The 24813-nt window shown below is 37.6% G+C and overlaps 1 protein-coding gene across 4 annotated transcripts in view; it reads left to right on the forward strand.

Moving 5' to 3' along the window:
- The window catches only part of LOC137615454 (mitochondrial chaperone BCS1-like), a 29484-nt gene extending 12649 nt beyond the window's left edge, over positions 1 to 16835 (forward strand). For 3 of the 4 annotated variants that reach the window (XM_068345336.1, XM_068345334.1, XM_068345337.1), the window contains exons 4-10: positions 7375 to 7514; positions 9720 to 9914; positions 10945 to 11114; positions 14080 to 14143; positions 14888 to 15005; positions 15712 to 15850; positions 16355 to 16835. In XM_068345336.1, the coding sequence (XP_068201437.1) occupies positions 7375 to 7514; positions 9720 to 9914; positions 10945 to 11114; positions 14080 to 14143; positions 14888 to 15005; positions 15712 to 15850; positions 16355 to 16540 (1012 nt within the window). In that variant the 3' untranslated portion in view covers positions 16541 to 16835. Of the gene's footprint in view, positions 1 to 3964; positions 4105 to 7374; positions 7515 to 9719; positions 9915 to 10944; positions 11115 to 14079; positions 14144 to 14887; positions 15006 to 15711; positions 15851 to 16354 lie in introns of all 4 variants that reach the window. The other variant, XM_068345335.1, reaches the window with a different exon arrangement.
- Positions 16836 to 24813: the final 7978 nt, after the last annotated feature.

The following is a 24813-nucleotide window of genomic DNA, read 5'->3' on the forward strand; positions in this document are numbered from 1 at the left end:
CCTGCCTACCTACCTGTCTCATCCTTGACCGCAACTGGTGCATATGTAGTCTTGACTCTTGGACTTTAAAAGTCTCGAATTTTGGACTTTAAAAGTCTCGACTGTTGGACTTTAAAAGTCTCGACTGTTGGACTTTAAAAGTCTCGACTGTTGAACTTTAAAAGTCTCAACTGTTGGACTTTAAAAGTCTCGACTGTTGGACTTTAAAAGTCTCGACTGTTGGACTTTAAAAATCTCGACTGTTGGACTTTAAAAATCTCGACTGTTGGACTTTAAAAGTCTTGAATGTTGGTCTTTAAAAGTCTCGACTGTTGGACTTTAGAAGTCTCGACTGTTGGACTTTAAAAGTCTCGAATGTTTGACTTTAAAAGTCTCGACTGTTGGACTTTAAAAGTCTTGAATGTTGGACTTTAAAAGTCTCGACTGTTGGACTTTAGGAGTCTCGACTGTTGGACTTTAAAAGTCTCGACTGTTGGACTTTAAAAGTCTCGAATGTTGGACTTTAAAAGTCTCGACTGTTGGACTTTAGAAGTCTCGACTGTTGAACTTTAAAAGTCTCAACTGTTGGACTTTAAAAGTCTCGAATGTTGGACTTTAAAAGTCTCGAATGTTGGACTTTAAAAGTCTCGGCTGTTGGACTTGAAAAGATTCGTGTGTGTTAAGTGTTGATTTTTTTATTTTTGTGAGTGCTTTTACTTGTAAGGGAAAGTGCACTTGAAGGTAAGCATGTGGTGATGTGAATTTTGTTCCTACTGGATGAGGATACAAACCTTCAGAACTCCATGTCTTGTTTAATTTTTTAAAGAGGGAGGGACTATAAGCAATCTCCCCCATTTTTAGAGTATTGTTCTTGCTCTTTCGATCGGGAAGACGATGGGCTTTATGGTAATTTCACTTCCTGGGGAGGGACTTACCTATTTGAGACTGAGAGTCGACGTAGCTGTGTTCCCAATAGTGTAAATTATTCTTCGGGTGGGTTAACCTGGGACCATCAGTTTTCTCCTATTGGTGATACCTGTGTCGCAATGACAGCAAGTGTTCCCAGTGCTTCTCCTTAACCGAACCCCCAGAGTAGTTGTTTGAGTTGGGGTCGGGTGGAGGAAGCTCCTGTAGCATCCTAAAATGAAGTGTAGTCCATGACTTCCTGTGTGAAGTAAGAATGATTGTCAATGGGAAGGAGAGATAGCCCTCTCTGTTCCTCCTTTACCTATATCTTCTCCCTCTTCCATTCCCCTCAACTGTATATCTTCCTTGAGGAGAGGTTATAGTAAAGCTTTTTGCAGAAAGTTCCATGGGACTTATAGCGACCGCTCTCTTCTGTTGGGAGGGAGTGACGATATTCACCCTCTATCTGGTATTTTTGCGGTAGATGAAGCAAGTACGAGCCATTGTAAGGTACTGCTGTTGCACTGGGAGAAGGTGAGAAATCTTACTAGGACCGAACATCAGCAATGTCAGCCAGGAGAGGGTGGGAGAGTGTGTCTACCTTTCTGTTCCTATTGCAATATGGAGGGTTGTTTTTTACCCTGCTGACAGGGACCTTGGGGGTTGGTTAGCGATCATGAGCCTAGTGTGACAGTCACTGTTGTTTCATCACAAACCACTACACTGGAGTTTTTTCCCATGGGAAGCACTGGGAACACTCGCTAACATTGTAGTACAGAGATCACCTTCCTGGAAAAACTGTTATGGCCAGATGAGTAACTTTCAGTGTTAAGAAAGAGGTACGGGGACACTCAGTCTGAGATGGGTAACTCCCTTCTAAAGCAGAGAAACTACCACAAAGCAAGGTGAGTTACAATCTGAATACACAGTCTTCCTGATTGGACGAGTGAGAACTACACTCCAAAAAGGGGAATGGGATAATTTTGTGAGACCACAGGATGTACCTATCCTTCAACCAGCAAGAAGGTTGGAGGTCCAGCTTGTGCAAGGATTCATGAAATCAAGGGTAACGGATACTCTTTAGCACTCAGGAAGAACCTGTCACTGGCTAAGACATTAAAGGAAAGAGTCTGGTAACACCAGACAACTTTGACCTCCCACTACATGCAGTAATATACCTACATGACTTTACGTTCTTTTATACTTGACCCATTGGTGACTGCCAGGTTGCGTAGCCAGCCTAGTTCCTCACGGGACCAGAAGCCTCTCTTATATGATGACTGTTTCAACTCAAGCATATAATGAATGGTTGAAGAACCAGCCTTCTATTCTCTTCTCTTTCCCTTCTGTTGGATGTGAAGACCGGACGTCAGATGTAGGTGAATTTAATAATCAAGCAGCCTTTCCTTACAGACAGGATCTGTTAACGGGTGAAGGGGGAATGAAATGTATCAATTGTTTTTCTCCTAATAGATACTGATGCATTCTGACAACGTACCATGTACGAGGATGTATGCTCTCCTGCAACTGAGTACAGTAATTTATATTTTTCCTAACTATGAGACCTTAGTCCATCAAGTTACACTTCCTCCTTCAGCCACCCCACAAGTCCCAGAGTTAAAGGTCAAAAGTATTAGTCTTGATAACTGACTGTTGGACAGGGCTTTCCTCGAACCACCTATCAGTACTTATAACAGCCTTATTTCTTTAATGTTTAAGCACAACGTAAAACACATGGTCACACATGCGGTACACAACACAAAGGGTCGCACTGAGATGTGAGGAGCGTCGAGATGATATCACGACGCGACCAGAGAACTTACTGAAGGTCGCGACCCAAGCTCACATGTGGCCTGCCTCGGCATTGCCCTCAGGGCACGTATCCTTCCGCCTAGGCCTACCATTACAGAAAACAGGAGTAGGGTAAACTACACAAAACTCTGGTCGTTTGAGAGGAGGTTCCAGGTAACTCGTGTGAAAGTAGTTCTCGGTAAGTATGTTAGGAAAAATACAAATTACTAATAATTTGTGATTTTCCAACCGATAATTCTATTAAAGGACTTAGGTTTGTATATTTAGGAAAAGTACAAATTACTTTGAATTTTTTTTTTTATATTTTCTGAGAAATATATACAGTACGAAACCCCCAAGCAATGCACGGACAAATGTCATCAATGTCAGAGGGAATGAAAGCTCTTATACTGCATCAGGTTTGCGTTATATCTTCCGACTTCTTCGCTATTCTTGTTCTCTCATTGGGTCATTAACTGGGATTGTGGATCATGAAAGTGAGGTATTTGGCCTTCCATTAATCCCAGATATAAGTTTAGATTAGTAACTAGCCTCTGTAATGAATCTGGAGTGTATAGTTTCTCCTAGCGCGAGATAAGCATTTATCATGATCTGAAACATGAAAGTATTAACCGGTAATTTAACCCTTTTACCCCCAAAGGACGTACTGGTACGTTTCACAAAAGCCATGCCTTTACCCCCATGGACGTACCGGTACGTCCTTGCAAAAAATTGCTTTAAAATTCAGGCATTTTCCAAGAGAATGAGACCAACCTGACCTCTCTATGACAAAAATTAAGGCTGTTAGAGCAATATAAAAAAGATATACTGCAAAATGTGCTGGGAAAAAAATAACCCCCTGGGGGTTAAGGGTTGGAAATATCCAAATAGCCTGGTGGTAAAAGGGTTAATGCAAAAGAAAAGGATCTTATTTATCCTAATCTTTTAAGAATATAATTACTCTTCAGTCTTCGTTGTTATTAATGTTGTTATTTCTGCATTATTATAATCTGTAATAATATTCCTACAGTATTAGTTTACCATTACACTATTATATTTGGTTATTATTTTTATTTTTACAGCGATTATCATAATTTATATTTTAGAAAATTATTTATGGATATATAGCAAGTAATGTGCAGTACAGTAGTTACTAATAAATAATTGATAATTGATTTATAGTGGCATTTCCAGCACTTTTTATATCTTAAATTATATAGATTTAAATAGCAGATTTCATTAGACCAGCTTATAAGCTACAAGTTTTGTAAAATGATGACCCTGTTAGGTATGGCGGCACTTGGGTCAAAGTAGAACGTACAAGGGAGCAACACACTGTGGATCTGCAGCATGGCACTCCTTGGGAAAATGTGTCATTTACTGTTTTTGGCAAAAAGAAGCAGCTTTTTCAAGACATTATAGAAGAAGGTTTGTATTTAACCTGTGCTTAAGGTACTGCAGTCTCTCTCTTGATTGGATTCTATAGTCCATTTCTTTTAGCGATGCATATTTGCACCGACTTGCAGCAGTGCCCTTTTAGCTCGGAAAAGTTTCCGGATCGCTGATTGGTTGGACAAGATAATTCTAACCAATCGGCAATCAGGAAACTATTTCCGAGCTAAAAGGACACCGCCGCGAGTCGGTGCAAATATGCATCGCTAAAAGAAATGGACTATAGTATATTTTTTGTCTGATGAAGCTAAGTCATCTTTTGATATAAATAATAATGGAATGCTTATCCTTAGAACATTTATGTAATATACTTTATTGCACATTAAAATCACATGAAATATTTGTGAAATGTAAAATATCTATTTGCTTTTTTGCTGTATTAATACCTCAGTCTTACAATACCCACTTTCATGGTCTTGAGTGTCCCCAGACACTTATGTCTTTAGTCTTCTAGACAGCAGGAGATTTCATTCTTGCAAGCACCCCTTGGACCTGTTGATAGATATAATTGCTCTCCTCATGGTCCATGTGTGTGTTTGTTGCTCTGTCATTGGCAGCACTGTCAGAATCTAGATAGCTTTTTGTTCAGAAATATCATCAACAGTTATACTGTATTGATTTCTCTGTCCTATTTTTCATTTATATATTTATTCTTATACAAATACAAACCACCATCATTTGATAGGAGTATGACTTCAGTGAAACTAGAACAGTTTTTTTAAACGAGGTAAACAGTATCCTGTTGGGTGGAGGGTATGCCCCTCCCACTTGACAGGTGGAGTAACCCTCACTTTGAGTTCGGTCGCTGTTCAGTACTGATGTACTTCCCTGTGTCTCGTTTTGGCAGTTCGGTTGCAGTTCAGTACTGACGTACTTCCCTGTGTCTCGTTTTGGCTGAATTTCCTTTGCTGGAGCCACTCAAACATGCTCTTGCCTCCAGCTTTTTCGTCAACAAAGGTTCTACGTGCCGAAAGCAATAGATCTATCTCCTGTTATAGTTGATCCAGCATTAGCAGTGCTAACAGCAAAACTCAGGGGAGAAATTCAAGTACGAGGTTACTTCGTTCTTATACTCTGAGTCTGTTGCCATGGAAACTGATTACATGGCGAGACTCAAAGCGATAGCCTAGATTGACCACTGATCAGTAGAAGTCTTGTAATTCGCTTCATCTCATGATTTGTCTATTTCTAAAATGAAGAAGAAATACACTGACACTGATATCATCCTCTCAGGCGCAAAGACAGTGACTTTCTTTGTGCATCAGTGGGCAAATTGAGTCCTCAAGAGAAAGGATTGAGTGGCCTCCCACTTCACCAGCTAAGTGGGACAGGAAGCAGCACTCACCCTTAGGAACACGCCAGTACTGGAGTGTTCGGCGCCTTTCTGGCAGAAGGACGTCGATGCCACCTTCAAGAAATGGAGAAATTAAAGTCACAATTCCCTTATCCATTTTGTAGTCACTTTCAATGGCCTAGGTCCTAAGTTAACCTCTCTGAAGTCTTCAATACAATCCATGAAGTCAGAACAGAAGTAGCCTATGATGACATTCAAATCTTGATCTGTAGCTCCAGCCTCATCTACCTCAAGGAAAGGCAAGGACAGTGTCCGTTTTGCCCTCAACCTGGCCGTGCCAGGAATGGGGAAGGAGACCGACTGCCTCGAAGGGGCCATACCTGTCGAACCATTGGGCCACATGGAACTCATATGGTGTAGAAAGTTGGGTAATGGAGGTCCTACAGGATGGATACCGCCTTCCTTTCACCAGATCTTGTCCTGCCCTCACTCGCTCTCTGATGACATTCCTGACTTACCCTCAGAAATCGCTGAAAGCGCTGGTGATTATAACAGGTGAAATTAATGGTGGAGAATGGATTAAAAGTCATTCAAGATAGGTCTCAGGGATTCTGCATCTAGCTTTTCCTGGTGGAGAAGTCGATCACAAGGAGACCAGTCAGCAATCCAAGTTTTTTCAACGAACTTGGTTCAAGATTTAGACACCAATATCGGTACGCGCAGCTATCAGAAAGAAGACTTCGTTCTTTCTGTGGACCTCAAGGACAAGTGTTTTCAATTACCCATTCATTGGTCCAGGAGAAATACTTCTGCTTCATCCTCGCAGGAATTGTGTGCCAATTTAAAACCTTGTGATTTGGACTCTAACGCTTACTAGGTGTTTACATAAATTTTCACTTGCATCTCATCTTGAGCCCACTGAAATAGGATTTGTATTTTGAGGTTTTTTAACCTTTGGCTGATCCTGTCATCCTGGATGAAGTCGCACTCTACCTTTAAGGAGAGTCGTGGCTGACATGACGGAGACGAGATGATATAAGAAACGTGTTTTTTTGCTTTTAGGGAGAATATCCCTCCATAAAAACTTTATCTGAGTTCCTTCTCTTAAACAACATTCTCTATCACTAGGAGAATCACTTGGTTTATGCTTTCTGGACACTTGGTCGTTTCTTTTTACACTTAACAAGGAACCTATCTACAAATGACTGCATTTTAATTTTCTTTAAAATGGCTTGAAAATGTAGTATGGCTAGTTAGTAAATAGATTTTTTATTTGTCCTGCTGAAGCTTTATGTGGGTGATGTGTCTACAAAAATTTGCAGGGTTTCCCACATTCTTGATATCTCTAATTTCCCTTGAAGCTTTAGGTTTGTCACACTTTCCCTCTTCCTCCTCAGTTGAAATCTCCCCCACATTCTCTTGATGCTGCAAGTTATGCAGCTTCGATACCATTTCTTTTTTCACAACTAGTGTTTTCAGTATTTGTATCACTTGTTAAATGTCTTGCAGGTAGAGTTCTCTCTTGTTTTGGGGTACACTCAGGCACACTGTATCTTGTGTTTTGTTTAAGTTTTATAGTTTATATATGATAGAATTATTTTAATGTTACTGTTCTTAAAATATTTCAATTGTTCATTACGTCTCTCTTAGTTTGTTTATTTCTTTATTGCCTTTCCTTACTAAGCTATTTTTCCATGTTGGAGCCCTTGGGCTTATAGCATCCTTCTTTTCCAACTAGAGTTGTAGCTAAGCAAGTAATAATAATATAATGATTTTAGTGATGGTCTTGTAATGAATGTGAGTGCGTAAGAGTAGCCTGTTGGATTTTTTCATCATATTTTTATTGGGGGTATTATGGAAACATTTTATTTAGGGATAACTTTGGCAGAAATTTAGTATTCTGTTAAACTGGCTTGTTTAGCAATTTGTTCAGTGGGATCTTGGTATTTCAGGTATAAAAGGACTTGGATGCGTGTCGAACGTACGAGATCGCAGCAAACGTTAGATATTCAAATGGGAGTTCCTTTTGAAGATGTGAAGTTTACAACTATCGGCAAAAACAAAGATCTGTTTTTTGAAATCTTAGATGAGGGTTAGTACAGTTTGTCTTTTTCTATCGATCTTCACTGTAGGATGTAGCTTGATATAATGCATGTGAACTATATGTAGAGTAACAGTAAATTTGTACCGTTTTTAGAACGTTAGTTTTTATTTTTGAATAGCATTGAAATGTGTATGTTTAATGAAAACATCAATTAACTCCATCTTCATTAGATTTTTTTTACTAAAGGTTTCGTAGCTTCACTTAAATCTTGGTTGCATTACATCCTACATTTTACTTTTCATAAGCTCCTATTGGTCTGTTTCTGTTCGGCTGTCAAACTTTTTCTTCTATAGAGCCTTTAGGGTATTTGCTAATGAGATGCAGAGGTCTTCTTAAGCTACTCGGTAATAACAGTGAGAAGAGCAATAATGATATTTTCTCACTTAGTTATTACTCATAGATATCCCATTTGCTTTATATTTACAGAGCAAATTACTGAGCTACTAAATAGCATAGAACATTTGGGGAGGGGGAATGTCACATTGCACTTTAGGCATGTGATTAAATCTTGAATTTTGTTAAGTATAGTGTTTGTTTTTTAAACTGATGTGGCTATTGATATGATAGATTTTTTTTGTAAAAGACTAAGTCCCAAAGAATAGAAAATGTAATTAGAAAAGTGAATGAATATCCCTAGTGGTTTACAATAAACTAAACTAAATGGATGGTAAAATTAGGGCTTTTCTAATGAAAGCTTTGCAATCGTTGTGCTTTATCTGAAGGTCACGCAAGATCATTTGCAATTTTGGTGCAGGGGCTACCTTATCTATTGCTGCATTTATTTTTGTACAGTAGTTTAGGAAATTGGCAACCTGAGAGGAATGACTGGATTTTTTTTAAATATTAGAAATCTCATTTTTTTAGGCATTTCAGTGTACTTGCTTTTCTTTAATTGTTGCTCTTCTGATGGTATAACTTTTCCCAAGTGGTTTAACCCTTTTCTAAGTTGTCTGCCACGAAGAAATCTTCAAACTATTAAAATAGATATCAATGTATTGCAGGAAATACCACTTATGAGGAGTATTTTGGGTTTGAAGGACTAATTCATGTTCTAAAATTGTTTGGATTCTCAACTTCTGTATTGGTGTTAACATTAATTGTAGCACCCATGTTGAAGACAATTTGCTCTTTCCCCAATATGCCTTTCAAATTCCTATATCTGATTCTAATTTCAGCTTAAATCTTTCTGTAAAGACCATGCACTAATAACTGGTTTATAAAACAAAACACGTCTAACCAATGCAAGTGCTGAGGAGGAATGAAGATGGGGGGTGGGGAGATGTAGGGGTAGAGAGGGGGGATGTTGATGAAGGAGAGGTCTAATTGGTGAGGGATCTATGGTCGTGGTTCAATCACGCCCCAGTTTTCTATACCGACACTCAAAGAGTGAGCGAGCTAGGTTTATTCCTGGCATTCCATACATCTCTTTTTCTCTGGTATATTCAGCAATAACTATGCCTTAGAAATGGTGCTAGAGGGGTATTTCACAGAGCGACACAGGTCTCTCGCCCAGAAATAGATTTTTCCTTCGTCAAAATCCCTTTTTTCAGCAACTCAGTCTGGGGTCATTCCTTTGTTTTCCCACTTCTGTTGGAATTCCACAACACATTTTGTAATGGTGAAATTGTAAGGAATATCCTGGCCAAGTATGTTGACCATGTCTATGGATTTCCTCTGGGAGTCGTATGCTTTTAGATTCCTTTTCTTAAGCTTTTGAGATTCTGCATGCTTAGTAATGACTTTCAGAGTAAATTACCTACAATGCAATAAACACAATTATCACAGTTCTTGTGCATTATTGGTCATATGCAACAACCTTAACAAATTTAGTTACTCTTCATTTTGCGTGAGGCCAAGGAATTCATTTTAATTTTCTTTGTATAAAAACTATTGCAATGGAATGTAAGATTATTTTTTTCAAAATTCACTTCTATGTCTATTCATCATCATCATCATCTCCTCCTACGCCTATTGACGCAAAGGGCCTCTGTTAGGTTTCGCCTGCCATCTCTATCTTGAGGTTTTAATTCAATACTCCTCCATGCATCATCTACTTCTCACTTCCTATCCTCATCTCTGTAGGCCTAGGTCTTCCAACTTTTATTCATATGATCTTTATTTTCTCTTTGTTTATTACATAGTATTCAATGATTTTAATAGAGTTCTCAATGCTGTCATACCTTTTCCTTACAGCACGAGATTTAGCAATCAAGCAAAATGAAGGCAAGACGATTATGTATACTGCTTATGGATCTGAGTGGAGGCAATTTGGGAATCCACGAAAGCCTCGACCCTTGAGCTCTGTCGTGCTAGACAGAGGTGTGTCGGAAAAAATTGTCAGAGATGTCAAGGAGTTTATTGATAATCCTGAATGGTACTCAAATAGAGGTAGGTTTTTCTTCTCATTTGATCATTGTGGGTCCTATTTTGTTGTATTTTAGTTTGTTAGAATAATATCTAACTTGCATCAAATTAGGGGTAAAGTCTTTATTAATCAATTTACCTGTACTTGTATAAGGCAGCTATGATCTTGATAGAAGATTAATGTTCGAACTAAAAAGTTCACTTTGTAACGGAAGGAACACACGATCCAAGGATGCGTTTGATAGTAATCGTGTAACGACTTGAGCTCAACTGACTCTTCCAGTCTGATTCAACTTGAGAACAACTCCCGTTTTCTTTCCTTTGTTCGAATACTCTCGAACAATCGTTGAAAAATAAAGACGGGAAATCAAAACTGTTTCCTTATAAGAAATACATTTAACATTTAATTAATTAATTCAATTAGAATACAAAAAGGGGGAAAGTTAAACATTTACATTTAATATTAACAAATGGTAATCATTCAGTTTACTTTCCGTCCATGACCAAACACCAAAACAAAACAGAAAGTAAGAACGACCTAACTAGTCAATTCGACTATTTCTTGAAGTTTTTATTCTTATAATTATTATTACATTAATTCAGTAGGCCCTTTAAAAAAAAGATTCTTTAAAAAGGTGAAAACTAACAGCACATTATTACTTGACCACTATAAGAGGCACAAAACTTGTAAGAAAATTCAAATCTTGTATTGTGGTGTCTCCCACAAATAATCAAACAAGAATATAGTAATTATTTACAGTTTATAACAACCTGTTATTTTGGGGGGAAAGTTCCCTTTCATTTGCTAACTGCGTCTTTCCTCGTATTGACTCAATTGAAAGTGGAAATGATTTTCGACACATTTTTTCAATAGCTTTCATTTCAAATCATACGCCTGTCAAATACATCATCATTATTGAACATCTAGAATATTGTTTGGGGGGAAAACAGAATCATCATTTTGCTTGCTTGTATTTGTAGATGTACATAAAGTGTATTTATCTATGGCTTTTAAACAATGTTTTACATTTGTTGTGATGATATTTTTTCACAGGAATACCATACAGAAGAGGATACCTCCTCCACGGTCCTCCAGGATGTGGGAAGAGTTCGTTTATCACGGCGCTCGCGGGTGAACTTCAGCTCGGCATCTGTGTCCTGAACTTGAGTGAACGTGGCCTTACCGACGATAGGTTGAATCATTTATTAGCGCTTGCTCCAGAGGTATGTACTTCTTTGGAAATTAGGAGCATTAATATAGAATTATTTCATATAGAAAAAAGCAGATTGGGTGATTTGTATTCCAAATCTATCGTGAGAATTTGGTCTTTGTACCATTATTAAGTTAAGGTTTGGGTGATTGAGAAGAGGTCAGTCAAGGTTATCTTGGATACATGAAGGACAAGGTTGGGATCAGATCTTATATGTACATTAGGTCGTGCATCTCAAACCATTTAAGGGGACCGTCCGCCATGGGGTATTGACATAACAACTTTCAGAAATCGAAAATCGTTTTATTGCTTCTATGTATGCGTAAACATGTCGTACATACTCCCCAGGAGTTTCAGCCAATTATTTTTACAAATAACGAAGATATAGAGGTTTTTAAATGATGATATCATCCTTACTGCGTCGTCTGCATGACTGAGTTTGACAAAATCGTCTTTGTGAGTTAATTTTGCATATCTATAGCGGTTTTTCACTTCTATTTCGATCTATCGTACGTCTGGCAGAAATGGAAGGCATTGGTAGAGTGTATATGAACGAAATCTACTCCTACAATAACAGAAGCCAAAGTTTCCAAAGATGTATAGAAGTTATAATGTATGCGTTTGTTTACTTGAAGTTCGTATGTACATTGTGTTTCCACAACGCCCTCGGGAACATAATAGCAAGGCCAATGTTACCTAAGGTTATAGAAAGAACAAATAGTCAATCATTTCTCCAAACAATGAAGATATAGCGGTCTTTAAATGATGACGTCATCCTTATGGCGTTGTCTGTATGACTGAGTTTGACAGATGCACAGTTCTCTCTCTCTCTCTCTCTCTCTCTCTCTCTCTCTCTCTCTCTCTCTCTCTCTCTCTCTCTCTCTCTCTCTCTCTCTCTCTCTCTCTCTCGAATTATTTACCACTGCCATTTATACAAATACTTTTATTCTCTCTCTCTCTCTCTCTCTCTCTCTCTCTCTCTCTCTCTCTCTCTCTCTCTCTCTCTCTCTCTCTCTCTCTCTCTCTCTCTCTCTCTCTCTCTCTAATTATTTAAAACTCCCATTTATACAAATACTATAATAACAATGTTCAACTCTCTCTCTCTCTCTCTCTCTCTCTCTCTCTCTCTCTCTCTCTCTCTCTCTCTCTCATGTTTCGAAATCCCGTACTTCTGGTGGAAATGAAAGACATTGGTAGAGGGTAGGTGAATGAAAACTACCAGCTACGAAAACATCAGCAAAGTTTCCAAAGACATATAGAAATTATAATGCATGTGTTTATTTACTTGAAGTTCGTATGTTGATTGTGCTTTCACAACGTCCTCTGGAATTTTATAGCAATGCCAATGTTACATAAGGTGATAGAAAAAACAAAAAGTAAGTGGAGAACAAGAAAAAAGAATGAAGAAATAGGGAAACATGGATAAGAGTACAAAGCTGAAACCTGCTAACTAAAACACTGGCAACAATTAGAGATCGCTGGCAACTCATAACATAGGAATAGTAAACTGAGGGTTCAAGTACCTCGTTTAGGGTGCATTTATGTAGGAATAAACAATAAAAGTTATCATAATAATATTATCTTGATTTCTTTTAGAAAAGAAGCGAAAGTTTGCTGCAAATCTTTGGGAGCTCATAACTCAAAAACATACTTATTCCCACTTAGGTACATTTTTCTCACTTATTTGTTGTTCGATATTAGAGAGAACGATATCGTTAAAAAGAAGAATAAAAATCCCCCAATTCTGTCAGACAAAATTTTGATTTTCTTTTTACATTTTTTTTTTTCACGATTATTTTCCGTCTAGACGAGGAAAAAAAATAAAAATTCATTAAAAAAAACAGAAAGGAAAATGGTAATTCTGTCTGACAGAATTGTTCGGTTGTTAGAGTAGTTTTTGTGGTATAAGTTTCAATACAATTGGTATTATAGTAGTGGGGAAAAATGTACCTAAATATTTTTTTTAAATCATGATTTTTGCTAATAAATCCAAAAGTTTTTGATCAAATGACTTGAAATTTTTATATGATGAAGGTATTATATATGTCTAAAACATATATAGAAATTGTGTAATTTGGATCATTAGAAAAAAAAATGGCGGACATGGCGGACGGTCCCCTTAAAGCATAGTTGACCTTTGCAAAACCATGGTATTTTATGACTTTGTTTACAACTTTAAAGTACTGTATTTCAGTTGTCTCATATATATAAATTTAGTAGACCATTTGTATATTTTACAGTAATGTTGATATATAAAGATTGCTTAAATATAAGAAAAACTTTTGAATTTTGCTGTTGATACTGTATACATTTAAAATTTATTTACCAAATTAGAAATAAAAACAAGTTCTGTAGAACTAGAGTACATTGATCTTAACATTGTTCCTATGTGTCATACAAATCCTCATCCTTAAATTAGGGAGATAGTTTCAGCGCAAGTTGGAATCGGTAGTTAAAGTTGAATCACGAGTATTTATCCAACTTCCTTCATCAACCACCCCTCTCAGTCTTGGTCCGAATTATCAAAAGTGAGGACTCTCCATTTGGAAAGGAAGCGGGGTTCCTCATCCAGCACCCTCGCCACTTGAATAACGAGCCTTAATGACTGATTCCGTCTCAAGCTGAAACGATATCCCTAATTAAACGAATAGAGTTTATATGACATACAAATTACTTTAAAAATTTGTTGTTAATATGTTGAGCTTTTCCTCGAATTTATAAAAAAAGGAAAGAACTACAGTGCTATTGTAAGTTGAATGATTTATGAAGTGTATTGTTTACAGTAATTCAGGATAAATTAATTTCATTCTGATACTTGGCAAAGAGTTATATGGAGATTGAATTTTGAAGGTCATTTTAGATAGGAAGTCTTGATTGATTCACGGCCTAATAATTAACGATATATCTTTATTTATTGGTTAAGTTATAGTGAATTATATAGAGATTTCCAGTTTAATTTGAGTTTGTTTTCTTTCCAGAGTACTATAATTCTTTTAGAAGACGTCGATTCTGCATTTGTTAGCCGTGAAGACACTCCAGAAAGTAAGTGTTTGATTTTAATTTATTTTAAAGGCTCAGTTTTCAAGTACTGTACTGTATTGTCTTTACATTGCAGTTTACAGTAAATGTATATATATATTGTTTTAGCTAATATATTGTGTAGTGAAAGTAGTTGAACCATATATAAGTTACAGTACCAAATTAATGTTTTTTTGTTTTGGTAGCAACCTTATCCAGGTAATTTCATTACCTCATTCTTTTGAGCATGAGGTACAACATAAAATCTAAACTAAGTGGGTAGAGGTATTTATGTTTTTGGAATTGTATTTTAATAGATTTGCCTGAATTGTTTACAATCAATGAATAAAGCCCATTTCACATTCATATGATAATAGTTTTTATAGGACATATCTATTTTGACGTTGTTACTGTTTTAGAATAATTTATTGTTAACTTGTTCTCATCATTTATTTATTTCCTTATTTCCTTTCCTCACTGGGCTATTTTTTCCTATTGGAGCCCTTGGGCTTATAGCATCTTGCTTTTCCAACTAGGGTTGTAGCTTAGCTAATAATAATAATAATAATAATAATAATAATAATAATAATAATAATAATAATAATAATAATAATAATAATAATAATGGAATATGACTGATAAACTCATGTCACATAACTAATTGAAGTTAATGAAAATAACTCTTTATTAATGAAACAATTCTTTATTATTCAAGGCTTCTCTAAAGGTATTTGTGAGGGTAAATTGTTTATTATTTTCTTTCACCAGTGAAATCAGCATACGCAGGATTGAATCGACTGACATTTAGCGGATTGTTAAATTGCCTTGACGGGGTAGCCTCGACTGAAGCAAGGATGGTTTTCATGACAACAAATTATCCTGAAAGGTAACCTGCATGGGTTGTTAAGGTCTTAGTTTTGTTGCAACATGATTTAATCTAAATAGTCACAACTTGGGATAATTTCTACAAAAAGGCAACTTAAACACTTAACAGGTGTTAAAATTATTTGATAATTTTAGTACAGTAATACCCCACTTGGTCGTTAATTAATTTTACGAGACCCAGCTTAAGTCGATTTGCGATATAGATAAAATTTTTGCCTTGAAAGAGACTTGCGTGTTACCTGTAGTGTACAAGTATTGAACACAGAAAAGTTCTTACTAGCTGCTATTGTTTTAAAAAGAACCGGATGCGTACAATGATGAGCACCCATGTGAAGTGCAGATCTGTACAGTACAGTACAGGACTGATGTAAGGTCAGGTAAAATGACATAAAATGGATTTTATTCTTGTATTTAATACTTAAGTAAGAGTGAGAACTGACGTATATTGAACCAACTAAAGTGGGGTATTACTGTACTGTTTTATGGTACTATATATAGTAAAGCTTTTTATGAAAGAAACAGGATTTTCATTAGCAATGTTACACGTATAACTTGTAAAATTTATTACACTACAGTATTCAAGATTGTATTTTAGTTCATGCTCATGCTTTTATCATGATGATTTTGTAAAAATAATCATTTATGCCAATATAGATGGGAATGACGTGACAATTTTGTTGGTAACGTAATATTTTGATTTTGAACAGACTGGACCCAGCCTTAATTCGGCCTGGCCGCGTCGATCTGAAACAGTACATTGGGTATTGTACGCCACATCAGTTGGAATCCATGTTTAGTAGATTTTACCCTGACGTATCCCCTCTTCTGGCTGCTAATTTTGCCGAGGTAGGTTGGTCACTGTTCTATGATTTTAAGATTTTGATGTCATTCTTTGAGATTGATGTAAAGCCCTTACTTTGAGATTGAATAGTATAGTAGTACAGTCTTTCTTATCTTAGATTTGATTGCTTTTGTCTTTTCATTTGTTAAAGTTTTTATAGTTTATATTGAAATGTTTATTTGAATGTTACTGTTCTTGAAATATTTTATTTTTCCTTGTTTCCTTTCCTCACTGGGCTTTTTATAGTTTTTATAGTTTATATTGAAATGTTTATTTGAATGTTACTGTTCTTGAAATATTTTATTTTTCCTTGTTTCCTTTCCTCACTGGGCTATTTTCCCTGTTGGGGCCCCTGGGCTTATAGCATCCTGGTTTTCCAACTAGGTTTGTAGCTTAGCAAGTAATAATAATAATAATAGTAATAATAATAATAATGCTAATATGTTTTCTTATTTCTTGGAGTCTAAGTTTCTCTCCTGTATTTACCGTAATTTTTTTTTTTTTTTCAGCGTTCAAAGGAAATGAATATTCCCCTGAGCGCCGCAGCTGTGCAAGGCCATTTTATGTTGTACAAAGAAGATGCTCAAGAAGCTTTAGATAATGTTAATCAGTTAGCAGCAGTCGGTACGATTGACTTCACAGATTTCATGGCAGCCAGCGATGACTTGTCTCTCGATTCTAAAAAGAATGTTTGATTTGTTACAAGATAAAAAAAAGAAAGGTTTAAGAGGTACGCCCCTTTGTTTTCTCATTCAGTAGATTTTTGTTCCGTTTCATGTAATTCTATGTACTTTTATTGAAAATTGACTTTCAGTTTTTGAAAAGATAAAAAAAAGAAGGGTTTAAGAGGTACGCCCCTTTGTTTTCTCATTCAGTAGATTTTTTTTCCATTTCATTAAATTCTATTTACTTTTATTGAAAATTTACTTTTAGTTCTTGTATATCACAATGGAATTATGATAATATTCAGGACAATAGTCATCACCATAATGAGAATTAAAATAATGACGCTACTACACTTTCAAGGTTTTTTTTAATGATACACAGTATATTGCAACTGAATCCACAGAATCCTAAATAATTGATAGAGCTACTATATTGTTTCAAGGTTGTTTTTAATGATGATACACAGTATATTGCAACTGAATCCACAGAAACCTAAATAATTGATAGAGCTACTATATTGTTTCAAGGTTGTTTTTAATGATGATACACAGTATATTGCAACTGAATCCACAGAAACTTAAATAATTGATAGACTCCGAATATCTCAAGAACTCTATGAATAAAGTGTGTTCTCATTTTATAAGATTAATTGTACTAAAATGCTATACAGTACTGTAGAAATTTACTGAATATATAAAAACAGAAATATTGATATTTTGAGTGCAATACATACTGAACTTTATAAAGTTTATGACATATCCTAATGCCTGGAGTTATTCTACTAAAAATACGTTTCTAGTTAAGATACAAAGAAACACTAAAAGAAATTAGAAAAAAAAATTATAGGTAAAAATTAAAGGAAAATTTAAATACTCAAAGTTTCAATTTTACGATAAAGTAGGGAGTGTACTGAACTCATTTATTTCACAGAAACTTCAATTATCCTTGACATTAACTTGTGTAGATACACTGAATGTTGATATGATATGGTTATCAATATACAATTTTCAAGTTCTCAAACCTCCATCCTCTTACGCATTTGGATGGAATCTGTTACCTTAGTCCGTTAAGGTAGAGCAAATGTTTACAAAGATAATTATGAGCTGCAAATGTGATTTGATGTGTTAACTCATAAGTTTTATTTTTGTTTGTTACTTCACTGAATTTGTGGAACAGTTGTATATTTGAGTAACAAATAAAGGTACTTTGTATAATTTTATTTCAAAAGGCAAATTCTCCCTAAATAAAATGGTCAGTGACTTGTGAAAGTTCCTTGAAGGAATTGTGGTGATTTACGGTGGTTATTTTTGTAATTGGACCCATAAAATACAACCCAGTTTTTTGGGGTGAATTGACATTAGAGCATTTGCTACAGTAGACACCAGTTGAACAGATTATTATTATTATTATTACTATCCAAGCTACAACCCTAGTTGGAAAAGCAAGATGCTGTAAGCCCAGGGGCTCCAACAGGGAAAAATAGCCGAGTGAGGAAAGGAAATAAGGAAATAAATAAATGAAGAGAACAAATTAACAATAAATCATTCTAAAATAAGTAACAACGTCAAAGCAGACAAGTCATATATAAACTATTAACAACATCAAAAACAAATATGTCATAAATAAACTATAAAAAGACTCATGTCCACCTGGTCAACAAAAAAGTATTTGCTCCAACTTTGAACTTTTGAAGTTTTACTGATTCAACCACCCGATTAGGAAGATCATTTATGTTACTATAAAGTAGTTTACTAAAACCACTGTCATGTTGTGAGATGCTCTTTAGACTCAACCTAAAGATGTGCTCTTATATATAGATTGAAAATAGAATGAGGTGTTGTTAAAGAAGTTGGACATCTAAATAAGTTGGAAAACTGGGTCTGCTGTATTTAACCAAGCATATTTGTATCGATGAAAGCCGTTTTATAGCTGAGTAGCCTACATAGGGAACAAAAAATGTGTAAAACATTTTATAGTTTGGGAAAATTCCATTATCCAATGGGCAATGTTGGTGTTTGGAGGAGGGATGATGAGATTGGAGGTTTAAGATTCTCTCTCTCTCTCTCTCTCTCTCTCTCTCTCTCTCTCTCTCTCTCTCTCTCTCTCTCTCTCTCTCTCTCTCTCTCTCTCTCTCTCTCTTTTTTTTTTTTTTTTTTTTTTTGAAGAAGAGATTTGGAGTACAGCCTATTGTTTGTACTATGTAATGCTTTCATTATATAGTAATTTTTTACACCCAATTTCTCAGTCCATTGTTTAAAATGCATTGCCTAATTTTTTTACCATTTGAATTTGATGTAAATTTTTTCCCACTTTGAAACTGATACAAACAAAAAAATATATTTATCATTGGGCTCAATAACAGACTTGAAATTCATGTATACAACTATATTGTATATGTGTATTTTCCTTGAGATTTTCATTTTGAATGAGAAAAAATATTCATTTGTATTTGTAGTTAGAGAGTAGAGGTCCCCTTTTTGTTTTTGTTTCATTTGTTGATGTCGGCTACCCCCCAAAATTGGGGGAAGTGCCTTGGTATATGTATGTATGTATGATTTGTAGTTAGATTACTTTGAAGTGTCGGAGAGATTAATTTATAAACCATACTATATTGCAGGAGGATGACAGGGAGATTTAATGCTTCCAAAGAGCCTGTAATTGTCACCTGTTAGATAAGCATATGACTCGTTTAGTCGACTATTGCCGTTTCTGGATTCAAGAAATGATTACTATATAATAGACCGACTATGAATGTTTAGGGGTAGACTTTACACCAGCACAGTTTCTAGTTTTCTCAAAGATACTCCTGCACCATCTGAAGGTACAGTAATGGCGAATATTACTTTTGTTGAGTAGATTCATTGATTCTTTTGTTACAGCTGAAAATAATGTGGGAGGGTGGGCTGTGGCACCCTAGCAGTACCAGCTGAACTCGGTTGAGTCCCTTGTTAGGCTGGGAGGAACGTAGAGAGTAGAGGTCCCCTTTTTTGTTTTGTTTCATTTGATGATGTCGGCTACCCCCCAAAATTGGGGGAAGTGCCTTGGTATATGTATGTATGTATGTAAAAATAGTTTGGAGTTTTTTCACGATTAGTTAAAATTGCCTCTCATTCCACTCCATTCATCTTGTCTCGCTATCGTCTCATAACTTCTTACGGCACAGAATCTACCTCTTTTCCCTAAATACCATCCATCTATCATAGCTATTCTACTTAAATGTTACATGTTAACATTTCTTCAAGATTCCCTATACAAAGGTTAGATGCAAGGATGAAGTACGAGCGAGTGGGTGATTGAAACTACCAGAGCAATGCAATCTGTTTCTATAGAATTATTAAAGAAATTTTAGGAAATAAGTATAACGAAGCAAATACACTAAACTACGCACTATTGGTGGGTTTAGTGGGGAAAAGATCATTGATATATCTTTTATCGGGATCCATGCCTCTTTAGAGGAAAGAGCTTACTGTTTGAAAGATTTAAAAGTTAAGGTAATGAAGTCAGCAAAGAATTATGACTATAGTCTATTTCTTTTAGCGATGCAGATTTTCACCGACTCACAGCGGTGCCTTTTTAGCTCGGAAAAGTTTCCTGATCGCTGATTGGTTGGATGAGATAATTCTAACCAATCAGCGATCAGGAGACTTTTCCGAGCTAAAAGGGCACCGCTGCGAGTCTGTGCAAATCTGCCTCGATAAAAGAAATGGACTATAGTATACCAGGGAAGGTGTATGGATTACGATAAAATATTTATCAATGATCTTTTCACCACTAAATCCACCAATACTGGTGAAAAGATGCAGACAAAGAAGAAGATACCAGGGAAGGTGTATGGTTGGATGTTGATTGAGAAAGGTAGACAGGTAATGGGGGAAGATCAGTGTTTAGACAAAGAAAAGGTTATAGACCAAGTGTGTTATGAAACGCCTTATGTGAGAAGTTTGAACTAAGGTTAAACGTGTGTGATTTATATATGGACTTAGAAAAATCTTGATACAATTGATAGGCCATGTGGGAGGTGGTTAAAATTTATGATATAGATGATAGGTTGGTGAGAATTAAGTTTTTGTGATGCAGTGTAGTACTTATCAGAGTAACTATAGTCCATTTCTTTTAGCGAGGCAGATTTGCACCAACTCGCAGCGGTGCCCTTTTAGTTCGGAAAAGTTTCCTGATCGCTGATTGGTTAGAATTATCTTGTCCAACCAATCAGCGATCACGAAACTTTTCCGAGCTAAATGGGCACCGCTGCGAGTCGGTGCAAATATGCCTCGCTAAAAGAAATGGACTAAAGCGGAATGGTGACAGTTTGGGGTTAAGAGCGAGTAAAGACAAGGATTTATTTGTGTCTCGAGTGATGTGGAAGGTCAATGAAAGGATATAGGTTCAAATAGTGGGATAAGAGAATGAATTATGAGTGGAAAATGGAATGGTTAATTTTTGGGATCGGGTCAGTAAGGAGAAGGTATAGAAACTAATAAAAGAGTTTGATAGTGTTTTCAACAGGGGAAACTTTCAAGAATAAATGAGAGAAAAAGAGGTTATGAGGGTAAATGGAAACTAAGATGGAGTAATGAAAGTTTGTATGGATAATGGAAACACTAAGTGGCTCATTCACATAAGTATCTGGGAACAAATATAATTGATAATGGTAACATGAGAGAAGAGATTGATTATTATTATTATTATTATTATTATTATTATTATTTTTTCAATATTGAATTTACCCGATAATCATGTAGCTGTCAACTCCGTTGCCCGACAGAATTCTATGGAGGGATACGCCAGCTATCACAATACTAGAAGGGGGTGTATTTACCAGCGCCACCTGTGGCCAGGTACTCAAGTACTTCTTGTTGACACCTCCTCAATTATTCCTCTGTCGTGCTTCCGGCAAGACGTTCTGGGATACGCTTATGTTCTTGGAGTATTTTCACGACTTTGGTGAAGTATTTCTCTTTGATTTCGGCTGTCGCTTTACTGGAAACTTCTATATTAGCTTAGTTAGCTTTTGGAATAATTTGATTAATTTTGGTGACGAGAGAGTATGAACTCTCGTTCACTTTTCAATGGCCGACCCTTCCCTTAGACGGAAGTGTTGGTGTCTAAGAGAGTATAGACTCTCTTTCTTAATTTTGCTTAACAAAAGTTATAGATTTATTTTATATCTCTCCGCCTCTTATAGGCCTCTTCGATTAACTTCCTTTTATTATAAACTCATTAAAATTAATTTTTATATTTGTTTATATTCGACCTTCCTAATAGTAGGCGGTCTTTTACCGAAGTTAATAAACTTTGAGCCCGTCATTTCGGTTTTACCTGTTAACATATTATGCTATTTCCGCCACAGAGTTTGAAAGATTTTCTTTGACAGTCTCGTACTGTTTTCAAAGCTGAACTAACGTTTTGTTTTGTCTCTGCAGTTGTTGACGTTCAGAACGTTCAACTTGCACTCTATCGTTACGATAGAGAAAGCATGTTCACGGTTTCACGTTGCAGTAAGAGTAACCGTGTCTAGCGTTTTGTTTATTCTTTCTTAACTTAATGGTTTTGATCCTAATAAAGGAACTTTTCAGTTTTTTTTTTTTCCTTTAACAATAATATGTTTTAACGATATATATGATTGGGCTCTTCTCTCAGGTTCTAAGTCAAGAGAGAGAGAGAGAGAGAGAGAGAGAGATAGAGACGGAGGGAGAAAGAGGATAAACGTTTCATTCAAGCCTGCCAGGCGTACGAGTAACGTCGTTATCGTTTTTTGCTCTTCTCCCTAGTCTCTTTAGGGGAAGAAACTAAACGTTTCTAGAGTGACCTAGTGTTTAGTCTCTTTCCAACCACTGAATTATCTTTCATTAGATTTTTCTGTTACATTGTAATTCTGTTTTCGCAATTACTAACTTTGAGAAAGGATAGAATTGCGTATTTCAGGTACAAACCACTTAAAGTTTCGAGTTCAGTGAAATAAGTGCAAACAGAAATCAAAGTGATAAGTGATTAGTGCGTGAGGGTACTTTTGTGCGCGCCAGTCGTCCTCCCAGTCCGGGACCTCTTGCAAGCTCCCAAGCCCAGGGGAGAAGCAATGTCGAAGGGCATAAGGGTTCAGCAGGCCTTGATCGGCGCACAGAAGTATTCTCGGTGGTTGTGGGCGTGTCTTACCGAGACCGTCACTCCCACCCGCAGACGATTGAGCCCTTATTTTGCTCGTCTGCAGAAGAGATTAGGGGAGAAAATAAAGGCAGAGTAACGCTGGTCTCAGGTCTCAAGACTTCTTAAACGTTAAGTCCAGACCTATGCCAGACGTACGAAGTTAAAGTTCACAACCCGAATGCAGTCATTGGGTTAGCTCTGACTCTCCTCAGTCATCAGTTGATTACACTCCGCCTAAGAGGAGTAAGGTTCTGCCACAACAGATCTCTGCTGTTAAGGCTTTACCTCAGCAGAACTTAGTGTCTGCCGACCCCAAGTTAACTCTACTGCAGTCCATACAGTCACAACTTTCGGTCTTGATGCGTGAGTGTCGGGCTGAGAGTGTTGCACCTCCTCCTCCGCCTACACTCCCTCCACCTGTTCTCGCTCCGCCTGTGCTCGCCCAGCCTGCACCTGCTCCGCCTGTGCTCGCCCAGCCTGCACCTGCTCCGCCTGGTCGCAGCACCATCTGCCAGGCGTACGATGTTGTGAACTCTACTACAGTCCATGCAAGCACAGCTTTCGGACTTGATGAGTGAGTGTCGGGCTGAGAGTGTTGCTCCTCCGCCTCCGTCTACACTCCCTCCTCCTACACTCGCTCCGCCTGATCACAGTACCATCTGCCAGGCGTACGATGTTGTGGACTCTACTACAGTCCATGCAAGCACAGCTTTCGGACTTGATGAGTGAGTGTCGGGCTGAGAGTGTTGCTCCTCCGCCTCCGCCTACACTCCCTCCTCCTACACTCGCTCCGCCTGATCACAGTACCATCTGCCAGGCGTATGATGTTGTGGACTCTACTACAGTCCATGCAAGCACAGCTTTCGGACTTGATGCGTGAGTGTCGGGCTGAGAGTGTTGCTCCTCCGCCTCCGCCTACACTCCCTCCACCTACACTCGCTCCGCCTGATCGCAGTACCACCTGCCAGCAGTTCCACCTGCCAGGCGTACGATGTTGAGACACGTGCTGAGTTTGCTGTTCCCTGTGGTGTTCAGCCTCCGCCTTTCTTAAGGCAACCTTTACATTGGGATCAGGAGGATTATACCTCTCTTCCTCCGCCTCCACTTGCTGCTCCACCAGTGATGCAACACTCGGTTGAGGTACAACAACCTCTCCCGTCCATGAGTCAGTTTCCTCAGCTCTTGCTGCAGCGAGCTCAACCCTCCATAAGGCAAGCACCACAACACCTTAGCCTTGCGCCTCAGGAGCCTCAGCTTGCGAGACATTTACCTTGTTCTGCGCAGCCTCTTCCTCATCGCGCTCCGCTCACACCACAGGAACTGGAACTTGCTACTCCGCTTCCGCCAACCGCTCAGCAAGCGCAACCCTTGGGTTCAACCACTCATGCTAGGAGTCAGCCTCCTCCACCCATGCGCCTTCCTTCTGCTTGTCTTTTATTCAGCCTTTGCAGACTGAGCCTCAGGTGTTCCCTCATCGGAGTCTTGAAGAGGAAACCACACTATTGTTGTTCCAGCTCGTTCTGACTCTGCTGTTCAGCATACCATGGTGTAAACCCCATGCAAGCATGCATAAAGCACTCTAGCACTGGTCATGGAATTTCTGAGAAATGTTAAACGCCATGCCCACGCTCTGCTTTCCTTTCAGCAGGCTCTGCTTACAGCAGGCTCTGCTTACTACATGCTCAGCATTCAGCATGCTCTGCATTCAGCATGCTCTGCATACAACATGCTCTGCATACAGCATGCTCTGCATTCAGCATGCTCTGCATACAACATGCTCTACATACAGCATGCTCTGCATACAGCATACTCTGCATACATCATGCTCTGCATACCTTACCGCATGCTTCTCAACACATCTTGGGTTGTTGCCAACTCACTAGACTGTCAAGCAGTTTCATAACGTTGCCTTCTAGTCTGCTGCTTTGCACCAGTGAACCCTCACTCAGAGAACTTAGCTTTTCTAGGATAAGGTCCCTGTAGATGAGAAAGTTCTTTTCTCCCTCCTTCTGATATTCCCTTGAGGACTCTGTCATTTGGAGGGAGCCTTTAGCTGCATAACCTCTTATGGACTTTTATTTAAGCATAACATGCTTACAGGGAAGGTAATGGTTACACTTCAGCCGCTAATCCCGTCTGTTACCACACCTGCTCCCAT

This window comes from Palaemon carinicauda, chromosome 21, assembly GCF_036898095.1.
Source record: "Palaemon carinicauda isolate YSFRI2023 chromosome 21, ASM3689809v2, whole genome shotgun sequence".
In the NCBI taxonomy this organism is placed as follows: domain Eukaryota; kingdom Metazoa; phylum Arthropoda; class Malacostraca; order Decapoda; family Palaemonidae; genus Palaemon; species Palaemon carinicauda.